Genomic DNA, 12,905 nt, shown 5'->3' on the forward strand with positions numbered 1-12,905 from the left:
CCTACATTTCCACACACTTCCTCTTTGTAGAATTTAATGCATCCCCATCTAAAAATTTTCCTGGAATTAACTCTAGTTATCTTACCTCCTCCATAAGGAAAATTCACTTCCTATTGGTACCTACAGGTTTGGGAAGTGGAACAAAAAATTAGTAAGGAGAAGGTTGTGATTCAAGACAATTTGAGAAGCCCTGGATAGTGTTACAAAGTGGAACAGTCTTGACAAAACCAAGATTGAGGAATTAGCATAAATAAAGATTTTATTGGTCAGTTTGGGTGAATGATGTACTGACATACCCCCAATACACTGTTCCAACACACCTGAGCCCCTGAGATGGCAGGAGAAGCTAAGCCCACTGATGGTGAGCAAAGAACCTGGGAGGTGGAGAGAACACGAAGGCCTGTGAGGGTTAACAAGGCTACCGGGGCCAGAACCAACGTCCTAGGAATAAATCCAGGATGGTAGAGGCATCATCCAGGGCTGGAGGTGTCGGTGATTCTGGATCTAAGGAAGTAAGTGACAGACAAACCAAATCAAAGACCTAAGAGGCAAAGAAGAGACATAATATTGTTTCCCTTTCCCAAGGCATTAAGAGCTGGACCCTTTTGATTTGTACTCTTCACTTACCGTCTCTAGGATTGCCATCTGCTTCTTGATGGGTTACAGTGGTCTCTGTCCGACCCTCACTGTCCACCACAGTCCGGCGCTCCTCTACTGTCTACAAGAAGCAGCCACCACCATGACCCTAACATTACTCAAGGTGAATCCACTGGTTTCTGTACATAGATCCCTCTTTCAAGGGTATCCTTTGGCCAGTTTCCTTTCCCCCATCTCCAACCTTACCCCATCTGGTTTAGTGATCTTGGTCACAGAGACACTCTTGAAATAGGATTTGGGCTGGGGCTCCAGAACTGGGTCGAGGCCCTCCTGGGAAACCTGGGAATCAAGATCTAGAAGGGCAGAGAGAGAAAACAGGAAATAAAGAGTACAAGGGAAAGAAGGGTATGAGTGTTGCAAAAAGAAACTTCAGGAGGGGAGAACAGAGAATTTTAGGAGGACAAGAGGGCTGGGATACATCCTCCCTCCGACTCACCATTGTCCTCTCTGGCTCTAGAACGGGGGATCAAAGGCCACATGTCATCAAACTGCAGAAGAAGCCAAAGTAGGTGAAATGATACCTTTCAATCTGAAACTTGAAGGGTTACAGAACCCAAACTATTCCAAGTTCCAGAGCTACATTTCCCCAGTAGATAATCCCATTCGGGATTGCTTCACTTATTCCTTTCCTCCTTCCTAGCTGTTTTATGTATACTACCAAAAGACCTTCCTGAATTCACTTTTCTGTCCTCCCCCAAAATGTTGCCTTATACAAGAATAATACAGACCAATTTTTTTGAAGGAAAAGCAGAACTCCCATTTCCCCCCAAAGAAAATCCTATGAGAAACTTAACACAGAAAACAGGTAACAGAATCCTAAATGGAGGGCCTAGGATTCCAACAAGGGTCCGAGTGCTTGCACTCTGTCAGTCATCTCCTACAAGCTCTCACTTCCAGGCCCAGATGAACTCACCCTACGAAAAGGTCTCTGGGAGCCTTGGTCTGGTGCTGGTTTTGGGGATTCAGTTCTTGCATCACTATCCAAGATTCCCCCCGAGATCCTGGGCTGGTGACTATCTGGATACTTAAGCATTGAGTCTCGAAGTGTCTGTCCCTCCTGCCATCTCTCACCAAGTGTCTCTGACTCAGGACCCGGAAGTTCTGCAGAAAAGTGGCAGGTGGATGCTGGGGGGTGAGAAAGGACTTGGGCTCTTTTAAACCTTGAAATAATCAGTTTTCTCACACTTCTCACCCCCAAATACTCTCTACAGGCTCCTTATTTCACCCAATAACCCAGTAAAAACCATAAGCTCTTCCTCAGGGGCAGCCACACACCAGGAGGGTGGGAAGGCAAGGTCCAGGCCCCCATCTCGCTGAAGATGTTATTGAAATCTCGTACTAGATCATCAAAGCCGAAATTATCATGGAAAAGCATCCCTCCTCTTGAGCGGAAGTTGAAGCCAAATTCCTCAGGGGGCTGGGGACCCTCAAACTTCGAGCTTCCACGGCCCCACGTGGCTCCTTCTTCTTCCTCCTCCTCCTCCTCTTCATCTCGAGTCATCTCTCCAAAAAAGGGATCTCGGTGTCTGGGGCTGGAGGCAGATTAGGCACCAAATGGTTAAGCACTACTTAAACCATAAAATCAACTCATGGGTGGCAAAGTTGGAGAAAGGTAGAGGTCTGGAAAGCTGAGGTGAGGGTTGGAGGACTGGCCATCGGGTTTTGTTTTGCTTTGTTTTCGTTTTTATCAGTCAGTCCTCGCCATGCGGCTCCCCCCGGGCACTTCTCGGCTTTTCATCGTCCCCAGCCCCTCCTCTCTCCCCCAAGGTCCTGCTGCTCCCTTGCTCATCGTGCTCTTCCCCAGAGACCCACTGTCTCCCCGCCCGGGGCCCCTGTTGAATCACCCCAGACTGGAAAGATTTAAGCTGCTGTTTCCCCTCCTAAAGTTCGCCTTGGTTACGGTCGCGGGGTGAGCACTCAATGTTGAGACTTCCGTCCTCTTCGCAGGAGTTAAAGGAGTATGGAAGAGGATACTTTTTCCAAAAATAGGGTCAAGCTCCCCTCAGAAGACCCTCCCCCAGTCCCACCCGGACCCACTCTCACCTCCGAGGTCCAGAAAAGCCGAAAAAACCTCGAAAGAGGTCAAAAAGGCTCATTCCCATACTGGGACGCGAACCTTCCAACCGCCCCGAGGCCTTTTCACACCTGGAAGCAGCCAGCGATCTACGGTCGGAAACTGAGCGAAGCAGTCACATCACGCTGCCGGAAAGCAGCGATCCGGACACTGTCGTAAAACAGCGTAAGCGGGTCGTGGGTGAAGGGTGAGGGTGGGGCGGACGTTCTCAAATTCGAAAGGCCATCTCTTTACCCTACCTATTTCCTGTGAGCGTACTGAATTTTCCTTTTCCAGCCATCACCTGTCTTCTAAGCCGATTCTCCTCCTGCGGACCAACCCGGTCCAATAAGGTGTTTCCGGAGTTTTGACGCTGGATAGTAGCGCATAAAGCCGCCAGAGGGCAGTCCATCCGCACAAGCGAGCCGACTCAGGACACCAGTCTACTACCTACCAGTGTTCCATCTGAAGCCACCTCGCCCCTTCTTCCCCAGTCCTGTTTTCCTTGGGTGACCTACGTCTAATACTAGAGGGATGGACTAAGTGTTTTACCAAGCTCCTTTTTGTATTGAACTCCCCAGAGCTGAGTAAAGACTTACGAATGTCTCAGGGATGCATGGACTCAACTCTCCACCTACGGAGTTGGTCATAACCATAAAGGATTCTCTTAATTCGTCGGCAGGCCCTGCAATCAGCAGGATAAAGGTTTTGCAAAGATGGTAAGGGAACTCTTGTAGAGTGTCTTGGGAAGGAATAATCTGGGGCTCCAAAGTATTCCCAATTGCCTACCATTTACTTTCAAAGCCTGCCCCTCTCAGTACCTCCACCCCCATCCCAAACCCTGCTTGCTATAGATGCATTTTCAAGTGTTGGGTATACCTGCAGAAAATGAGAGCACTCAGGAAGCAAAACCTATTGTGGTCTAAGAGGAGAAATGGGCCCCAAGCTTCAGTTTTGTCGGCCAACAGCACACTTCCCTCACTTCCTTCCAGGTCATTTGCCTGGACCCATCTAAACTATACTTTGATTCTACAAAGCCATTTCTTTTAGCTCCTTCTTAATTCTCTCCCTTTCCACCCAATATCCACTATCTCACTCCCTACACACCTGCAATCTGCTGTAGATGGAGTAGTTTCTGGAGGAAATGAAGATTTGTGGTGGTTCTTTCCAGGCACCAGGGCTGTGAAATTCTTAGGGTAGAAGGGAAGGGAATCAATCCCCTCAAGGGCAAGACACTAGCACATTAAGGTCAGAGGAGTTCTTAAAGGGCAAAGATTTCATTTTATTCCACTGCCTTCAGGCCTGCTAGAGGAGGCCCAGTTGGTACGGTAATACTTATTCACCAAGCTGGTCATCGACGAGACTGAGGATATCCTAGACGGAGCAAGAATGGGCAGAGGCTGAAGGTAGAGGTTTTCTTTTTTATATATACAAGACACATTAATCCATTAAATTTGAGGACACAGTACAAAAAAAAAAAACACTTCAACTAATTCATCTGACAATGCTGTTCATATTCATGACGCCATATTTTGTTGTTGTATTGTTTCCTAATAATAAACGAGGAGACTTAGGGCTGTTGGGCTGATATATATTTGGGGGTCCCCCCTCCCCACCTCACCCATACACCACCAGGGTGAACAGGAGAAGGAAAGGTAGGGCCCACAGCAAAATTTCATAATCTTGAATGCAAGGGGGGAGGAGGAGAGGAAAGTAAGAAAAAAAAGGAGAAAATACAAATCCTATAATACATACAACAGAGTGGGAATGGTATGGGAATGGGACAGACATGAAGCTGAGGCATGGGGTGGGCCGCTGGGGGGCGGGGGCGGGGGGCAGCGGAATCCCCCCACATTCCTTTCTCTGATGCTGTTTCCATAGTTGCCAGGCTGAGAAGCCCTCTCAGAAGATGGGACCGGGAGAAGAGGGTCAGGGCCTCAGTTGGCCCCCCAGCTGTAACTGTTGTAGGCAGACTTGTTGGTCTGGGGCTTCTGCGGGATGGAGCTGGTCTGGCTACGTTGCCCGCTGCCCGTCTGCAGGGGAATGGGACGATGGTGGGGAGGAAAAATGTGTCTAGTTAGTGGGACAAATTTGTGACATCTTCAGGTGGAGATTTAAAAATTGTCTTGCTCTCCCATTCCCCCTGCTTACAAACTACTCAGAAGCTTATTTCTGAACCACAGAAAATATGGTTTATATAGCTGCTAAAGCACCTCTGACAAGTGAGAAGGCACTTTCAACCTTTAAATAGGGGAAACATGAAGAGGGCAAGACACCTTTAGAGACAAGTAAATCAGTTCTATTGCTTTCAATTCCACTTTCTCACCCCACCCTCACCCTCCCCTGCTCTGAGAAAAGGCTTCTCTCTAGAGAGAATTATGGCCTCTTGGAGAGGAGTGATCACAAGATGATTTCATTTTCATTAATCCCCATGAGTGCCTCAACTTGGAGAACTGTCTTTTGAGAGCAAGGAAGCCCTTATTCCAGTTCCCCTCAGCCACCTATGATAGAGGAGGGGTCACTTGTACCACCCCATGGCTCCCCACCCCTAACACACATATCTGTGAGCCCACTTTAAGCAAAGTAGGAGAGACAGTCTGAGGCCCCAGACTCCAGATGCTGCCCCAAGAATCCTTTCCATTCCGGTAAACCAAGTGTTTCCAGAGTCAGGGAGGGGTAGAAAGAACAAGAGGGCATTGAGGAGGGGAGGACAAGAGAGGAATGGGAGGCCAGAGAGCTCAGCAAGGTGTCTGTGTTTGTGTATCCCGATTTGTGACCGTGCAATCTTTTCTTAAGTTCCCTGAGGCTGCGGAGGTGAAATGGGGACTGAGAGGGGGTGGGTTCAAGCACATCATCATTCAGTTTCATTACCTGCTCCTCCTGCTGGCGCTGGCAACAGAGAACCATCTGCAAATATGGTAGCTGAGGCAGAATCAGGATATGTGGAAAATAAAGGGACAAACTTTGACAATAGAACTCCACCATTAGACGGGAAAGCTATGATGTCAGGGAAGGGGCAAGGCTGGGAGAGGTCAGAGGGGAGGCATGACCCAGGTCTATGGGATGGGGACAACTGTTACGGGAGGAGGTAGAAGAGAAAGGCACCAAAGGAACTGGGCAGAAAAGATTTCCATCTGGCCCCTTGTCTGACATCTCCTTTGCAGGCCTCTTGTGTTATGTGCGCCTGTGTCTGTATGTGCTGTGTGCCCATGGCTGGCGCTGGGGACGACTGGGTGAAGGTGGTGGTGAGGAAGGGTAAGAAAAGGAAAGGGGAGGCAGTTTTAAGGGACAGGAAGGAAGAGGAAGGGAAAGGAGAGAGGGGAAAGGGCTATTACCTGGCCATCCTGCTGCAGATGATGGTGAAGGATCTGGGAGTGTGGCTGCTGATGGGGGGTCAGAATGTGCATAAAGGGGGCAGGTGGGTAGGCAGCAGCTGTGGCTGGATTGATGGGCCCCCCACTTCCTAGGGCTGAAGGCAAGTTGAAGGAGGCAGCAGGAGTACCGGAATGAAAACCTTGTTTCTCAAAGGACTGCTATCCAGGAAGATAGGAGGAGAGAGAGTGAAAGGATCAGCAGACTAATCCTTGGAATTTCTGAGCCTGCTCCTCCACCCTCAGAAAGCAGTACGGTGTCACTGAAGGCGCACTGTGCCTAAAGTCAGACATTCAGATCTCAGTCTCAGCTCTGCCCAGTAATAGTGTGTGATCCTGAGAAAATCACCCTCTCTCAGCCTCAGTTTTCTCCAATGTGGAACAGGATACTACTGATCTCTCAGTTGTAAGGACCAATTGAGAGGATGGATGTGCAAGCACTTTGTAAAATCTAATATCATATATGAACATGGTAAAACCTGTTGACTACTCTTAGCACCCACCCACCACCCTGGAGAAATTACAACTCCTTAGATATTGAAAAACAAAACGCACTGAGGTATCTTGAGTGTTAAAGGTCTTGGCCATGAAGCACTCCACCTTAATTCCTAATACTTTTTATCAAACTTTTAATTACTTATGGTGGTGGGAGAAAACAGCAGCACAATACAAATCTGTGGATAATTTAAATGTCCCACTCAAATTACTGGGTTGCCTCCTTTCCCACTCTTCCAGGTATATCTACAAAGAATGGAATTAACTGGTTTCCCTCATTCCATACTCATTCTCTTAGAACATTATGAAAAGGCTAAGAAAAAGGCCAGGTCAATTTTGCACAGCAAATCACGTGACAAGAGCACAACAATTTGCCACACCTCACCATCCTATAACACTTCTCTTGCTTTTTCCCAGAGGGCTAAATTTAAACTTTTTCAAGAAACTGAAGTCTAGAGACTATTCACTTTCTATTCTACCTCTCTGAGGATTGTTCTTTTTCACTTTACTTCTATCATTGCAACTCCACCTCCTCAAAGTCCATCTTTCTTTTTCCATTTCTATCCAGAGCCAGGCACCTACCTGGGTTTTGGAGTACACAGAACCCGAGATATCTGGCACGCCCGTGTTACTGGAGGTGACTGACACACCTGGGGGAGGAGGAAACAGACAGGAGGATTAGCTCAGCTAGCTGCCTGGCCCCCATCCTTAGGAAGAGGTGATGTGTACAGCTTTCCTGCCTATAGCCCTGCAAGGGAAGTTTCGTCTATCTGTTCAGCTTCAGGACAGTCATGAGGGATAAGAGCTCATGACACAAAGGCTCCCTAAGGGTTTCTCTGGCCCTTTTCCAGGTACATACTCAGTATGTTGTGTGAGTGAGTGAAGTGAGCTGTTTTTTGGGGTGGAGCAAGGGGATATGGCAAACCTCATTAGCATGTGGTTTTTAAAACACTTCTGTGCCAAAGCCCAGAGTTAAACTTCTAAGTGTCCATTTCAAATCAATCCACCCAAACCCAGTCCTGCTCCTGAAAACAGGTAATTTGTGCTTTCTGTTCATGAAGAAATGCCTTTGGACTCAAAATCCACGCCTCCACAGCATAAGGCAAATATAGAGAAGTCCGATTCAATGCCCAAGAACATTTTGTTCTCAGAGCCTTAGCGCCCTTTGTTCAGCTTTTCCAGGGTCTTGGAGCTTCAAAGCTATATACTTATGATTTAAAGAGCTGACACAGAGATGGATGTCCATTTACACAATTTAAGCCTACGCATGAGGAAGAGGGAGATAAGAAAGGTAGATGGAGTAGGCTATCTCCTACAGCCTAGGTGAAATCCAAAATCCAAATGTCCTTCTCGTTTACACTTCAGCTTCTCCATGAGATTAAAAGTTCTAATCCATATTCCAACAACTTGCGTGCTTCCTATTAAAAAACTCCTTACCAAACCCCATACACAAAAGTAAACTCGAAATGGATTAAAGACTTGAATGTAAGTCATGAAACCATAAAACTCTTAGAAGACAACACAGGCAAACATCTCCTGAACATAAGCATGAGCAACTTTTTCCTGAACCCATCTCAAGAAAGGGAAACAAAAGCAAAAATGAACTCACGGGCCTACATCAAACTGAAAAGTTTTTGTACAACAAAGGACATCAACAAAACAAAAAGGCATCCTACAGTATGGGAGAATATATTTGTAAATGACATATCTGACAAGGGGTTAACATCCAAAATATATAAAGAACTTACACACCTCAGCACCCAAAAAGCAAATAACCCAATTAAGAAATGGGCAGAGGATATGAAGAGACAGTTCTCCAAAGAAGAAATTCAGATGGCCAACAGACACATGAAAAGATGCTCCACATCACTAATCATCGGGGAAATGCAAATTAAAACCACAATGAGATATCACCGCACACCAGTAAGGATCGCCACCATCCAAAAGACAGACAACAACAAATGTTGGCGAGGATGCGGAGAAAGGGGAACCCTCCTACACTGCTGGTGGGAATGTAAGCTAGTTCAACCATTGTGGAAAGCAATATGGAGGTTCCTCAAAAAACTAAAAATAGAAATGCCATTTGACCCCGGAATTCCACTCCTTGGAATATACCCAAAGAATACAACTTCTCAGATTCAAAAAGACATATGCACCCCTATGTTCATCGCAGCACTTTTTACAATAGCCAAGATATGGAAGCAACTTAAGTGTCCATCGGTAGATGAATGGATAAAGAAGATGTGGTACATATACACAATGGAATACTATTCAGCCATAAGAAACAAATCCTACCATTTGCAACATGGATGAAGCTGGAGGACATTATGCTCAGTGAAATAAGCCAGGCGGAGAAAGACAAGTGCCAAATGATTTCTCTCATTTGTGGAGTATAACAATGAGGCAAAACTGAAGGAACAAAGTGGCAGCAGACTCAGAGACTCCAAGAAGGAACTACTGGTGACCAAAGGGGAGGGGTGTGGGAGGGCGGGTGGGAGGGAGGGGGAAGGGGATTGTGGGGTCTTATGTTTAGTACACATGGTGTGGGGGAGTCACAGGGAGAACAGTGTAGCACAGAGAAGGGACACAGTGGATATTTGGCAACTTGCTGCCCTGATGGACAGTGACCGCCTTGGGGTATGGGTGGGGACTTGATAATGTGGGTGAATGTAGTAACCACATTGTTTTTTCATGTGAAGCCTTCGTAAGAGTGTATATCAATCATACCTTAATAAAAAATTAAAAAAAAAACACTCCTTACCAATACCACAACTTTAAAGAAACCAGAGCAGTACAATTCCTCATTTGAATGTGTACTCCTTAAACTGAAATATGTACACTGTACCTCTTGGGACATGGAGCAATGGGTCAAGGAGACAGGAAAAAGCCATTAAGTAAAATAATCCAACATCTTATAGAGAAATTTTATGCAAAGATTTGAGGACCAGTAATTTAAAATATGCTTGTAAAAGATGCACTAGTTCTCATCAAGTGAGATAAAATGAAACTTAAGAAAAATTTTGCATTTCAGTCTCTGTCCTTAGATCCTTCTCTGCTGTTAGGAGCACTTTGATGGAAGAGGTTTTTAGAAGCCTTCGAAAGTTAAGCCCAACTTGGACAGCTACTTTAGAATCTTGCCAACAGAAGTGGCATCTTAACCTGGAAACCCCTCCCACATCACAAGTCCAGATATGTTCCAGGGAGGAGCAAACACCAACCAGGGAGGAGCAAATACCAGCTAGGAGAAAGAGCACAACTACAGAAACCAAACATGAGAAAATATTTCCCCATCTCAAAAGTACCAACTTTCTACACTTTAACAGCATTGAAGAGAAGGGGACGATACTAATGGGGTTATTTTTTTCCTTTCCTTTTCAAGCCCCAGCTGCCATCGGGCATATCACTCGTAATAGGCATAACTTAAAGAACAGGAGTGCATTTATAGAAAAAGCTAAGCTAATAAAGTTCCTGTGGAAGGGCAAAGTAAGGTGGGACAGGATGTAAGTGACCATTTCTGAGGGAAACCAGAATGATTTACTTTTCCTGCAAAGGCTCAAACAGCTTGCTGGCACCCCTTGGTTATCTCAGAGGATGGGAGAAACGGCTACCTGCATTCTCAAGCTGGGTGATTGCGGCTGAGGGTGGAGTGATTTCAGTTCCAAAGTGTCCCTACCTGGCCTCATTTTTTCCAGAGGCTGGACTAGCTAAAAACCAGCTTCTAGTCTAGAGGCCTTAACTTGGATATTGGTTGAAGGGACTAGAAATGCAGAAAAGACAGTACTCTGTATGATAGCATTAACAGCCTCAGTCCAAAAATTAGAGACCCTAGAAAATAACAGGTATTGGTTTCCCTCTCTACCATTCAGCAGTCCTTAAGAAAGCTCCTCAGACTACAGAGTTCTCTTGCTTTCCTTCCAACAGTCAACACCCCTTGTCAATCTCCGGCTCCCAAGCAGTGAGGATCACACTAACACGATGTGGGTGATAGGGAGGAGAAATAAGAACCCATCTCTCCCAGAACGGCAGCCCCTGGGAAAGCTGGTCCCACTGGACAAAATTACTCCTGATGTCTGGGAACGAACACAAATAAAGTGGAGTACCTGGGTTTCCAACTAACCAATTAACAGTGTTCTCAATGTCCAATTCTGTAACCAAGGGTTGATGGTGTAGCAGCTGGATTGAGGACGAAAATTTCTATAGTCAAGGAGATGTCTGCGAAACCTCTCCCCCCCCACACAGCCACACCCACCATCACACAAGTGCAAAACGACTGGCATCTCCACAATTACTAACAGCCTCCAAGGGACTAAGAACAATGTTTCAGGCTAGCATAGTTTCCACAGCCCGAGTCATCAACGAACTAGCTGGTCACCACAGACTTCATCAGATCTCAGTCAGTCACTTGGCCTTGGGGGAACCAGGTAGGGGAATTAAGCCTTGGAAGAGACTTCCCTACCGACAGTTATGAACACCAGCTGCCGCTTCTGCCTTTCACCATGACATGACACTCTATAAACTTTTTTTCCTCTCCCCTCTGCTGATGTCAGAGGCAAGGGAAGGTATAAATGGAAAAGGGCAGAGCAATTATACTAAGCATGGAGAATCAGGGATTTTCTACAAATAGCTTTTTTTACCAACCAATCAACAGGCTGGAAACAGGCTGTTCCCCCTCCCCCACCTTAATACCATCACCATACTGAAAAGGTAACAGTTCTTTGGCTATGCTGGGGTTTGACTGAAAAGGCCACCCTCCACCCTTCATCCACAGCACAACATGGGCTCCTAGTGTCCAGAAAGACATGCACGGAAAGAACGCCAGAGTTAGCTAAAGAAATACCACAGTTTATTGAAGACTACAAATATTTTTGTTACAAGTTGAAACTACATGCCTTCCAGAAATCAAAAGCAACAGCAGGTGTGTGCATTGATGCTTCGGAGGTGCTGCACCGCTTGAACTCGAAATGGGTAAGACAGGGTCAGACACATGGGGGAGAGGGAAAGGGGGAAGGGCAAGTTCAAAAGCCCAGAAGGTATCCACCAACTCATTTCCCCAAGCCACGCAGGCCATGGCCTCAGCTCAGCAGGCTCTCCTCAGTGGTCTGGTTTCTGAAACAAGACTTCAGTGCAAATTTATATACACACACAAAACACAGCCCCCAGCCTTGGGTCAAATTAGCTCTCTGCCGTCCAGAAATGCTTGTAAGGGGGTGGATATTTTCTTCCTAAAAGGAATCAAATACATAAAAATATATGAATTTAGAGGTTGAGGAATGGGATGAAAAGAACCCTCTGTGGGGTTGGGAACTGGGGATTCTCAAAGGGCTGCTATAGCAGGTGCCAGAAATCTTAAGGGAGGTAAGAAACTAGAATTTCCAGAATCAGGTAATCCATTCTCTTACATTGTCAATCACCTACCCCTCAAACTTCTTGAACCTGGTCCGACTAAGACTTAAATATTCTCGGGATGAGGCCATTCTAAGTCAAAACGCTTATAATCCTGCCCACCAAGGATCAGAGTGTACCTTGCTCAGTGAGAGTGGTAGCCACAAGGAGTCTAGGTATTAAATCTCAGTAGGGTATCCCAGGATTTCTTTAATTTAAATCCTGACCCACTCTAAGTCGTACAAAGCAGTTCAAAGCTCCACCTGGCTGCCAGCTCCCAGATAATACTGCCCTGTGTACTCAGCTCAGTGCTTCTCGAGTACTGAAAACTTTGGGAAGTTTCCCAACTGCAGCCCACACAAGGGTGAAGAACACATATGCAGCCCCATCCAAATCACCATGAAACCATAAGTGAGCTGAGAACTTTGAAGGACAACCCTCAACCCCAACCCCTAGCAATTCCAAAAACCTCCTCCCCATATTCATCTACCAGTCACTGAAAAAAGTAGATGAGATTGTTGTATTCAGACTCCTCCTTACACCCTTGTCTTCCAAAAGTGGGGAGTAGGTGTCAGGTATGGGAGCAAGAGATAGGCTACCTTTTAGGTCAGTACTCATTCAGAGGACCTACATTTCCCTCCCTGCCATCAGATGTGCAAATGGACTGTGCAGAGAGACCAGCCATACACACGAAGGAACATGAAGGTCCAACTCTCCCTGTACTCAGGCCCTACTCCTTTCTCTCCACATCCCAGGTCTCCTAGCTGGGGACAAAGAGGGGGCACGTGACGAAAGTATTACAAAGAGAGTTAAGCCACACATACTATCGCATGCTAGCTAAGAACCTCCTGTTCAGTAAATTATTCCACTGTCCTATCACTATCATACATATTAACACTTGCCCCTACTGCCACCTCAGTAAAATCTTGGAGCCCTTTGCCCTACTT

The 12,905-nt window shown here is 46.3% G+C and overlaps 2 protein-coding genes across 29 annotated transcripts in view; both read right to left on the minus strand.

Annotated features, from left to right (window-relative positions):
- Positions 1 to 241: 241 nt before the first annotated feature.
- On the minus strand, positions 242 to 2,908 carry HAX1 (HCLS1 associated protein X-1). Its single transcript, XM_036922306.2, has 7 exons — positions 2,701 to 2,908; positions 1,933 to 2,189; positions 1,571 to 1,758; positions 1,094 to 1,145; positions 844 to 950; positions 628 to 718; positions 242 to 504 (listed from the first exon to the last, which is right to left on the minus strand). Exons 1-7 carry the CDS (start codon positions 2,757 to 2,759, stop codon positions 419 to 421), a joined length of 840 nt encoding a protein of 279 aa, XP_036778201.2. The 5' UTR covers positions 2,760 to 2,908; the 3' UTR covers positions 242 to 418.
- A 1,060-nt stretch (positions 2,909 to 3,968) lies between these two features.
- UBAP2L (ubiquitin associated protein 2 like) overlaps positions 3,969 to 12,905 on the minus strand; it is a 39,441-nt gene continuing 30,504 nt past the window's right edge. For 7 of the 28 annotated variants that reach the window (XM_057495131.1, XM_057495129.1, XM_057495132.1 and 4 more), the window contains 4 exons: positions 7,159 to 7,226; positions 6,046 to 6,243; positions 5,582 to 5,632; positions 4,118 to 4,743 (listed from right to left, as the gene is read on the minus strand). In XM_057495131.1, coding sequence (XP_057351114.1) covers positions 4,648 to 4,743; positions 5,582 to 5,632; positions 6,046 to 6,243; positions 7,159 to 7,226 — 413 coding nt within the window. In that variant the 3' untranslated portion in view covers positions 4,118 to 4,647. Of the gene's footprint in view, positions 4,085 to 4,117; positions 4,744 to 5,581; positions 5,633 to 6,045; positions 6,244 to 7,158; positions 7,227 to 11,397; positions 11,799 to 12,905 lie in introns of those variants that run through there. The other 21 variants (XM_036922286.2, XM_036922292.2, XM_036922282.2 and 18 more) reach the window with 8 other exon arrangements.

Source organism: Manis pentadactyla, chromosome 19 (genome assembly GCF_030020395.1).
Source record: "Manis pentadactyla isolate mManPen7 chromosome 19, mManPen7.hap1, whole genome shotgun sequence".
NCBI lineage: Eukaryota > Metazoa > Chordata > Mammalia > Pholidota > Manidae > Manis > Manis pentadactyla.

What these genes read in the sequence shown, in the direction of transcription:
- HAX1 (XM_036922306.2), bottom strand. Translation starts at nt 2,759, where the DNA reads ATGGGAATGAGCCTTTTTGACCTCTTTCGAGGTTTTTTCGGCTTTTCT. An exon ending in CTTGCCTTCCCACCCTCCTG is followed by an intron (nt 1,759 to 1,932) that starts GTGTGTGGCTGC and finishes ACTTTTCTGCAG; the next exon opens with AACTTCCGGGTCCTGAGTCA. An exon ending in AGATCACTAAACCAGATGGG is followed by an intron (nt 719 to 843) that starts GTAAGGTTGGAG and finishes TGCTTCTTGTAG; the next exon opens with ACAGTAGAGGAGCGCCGGAC.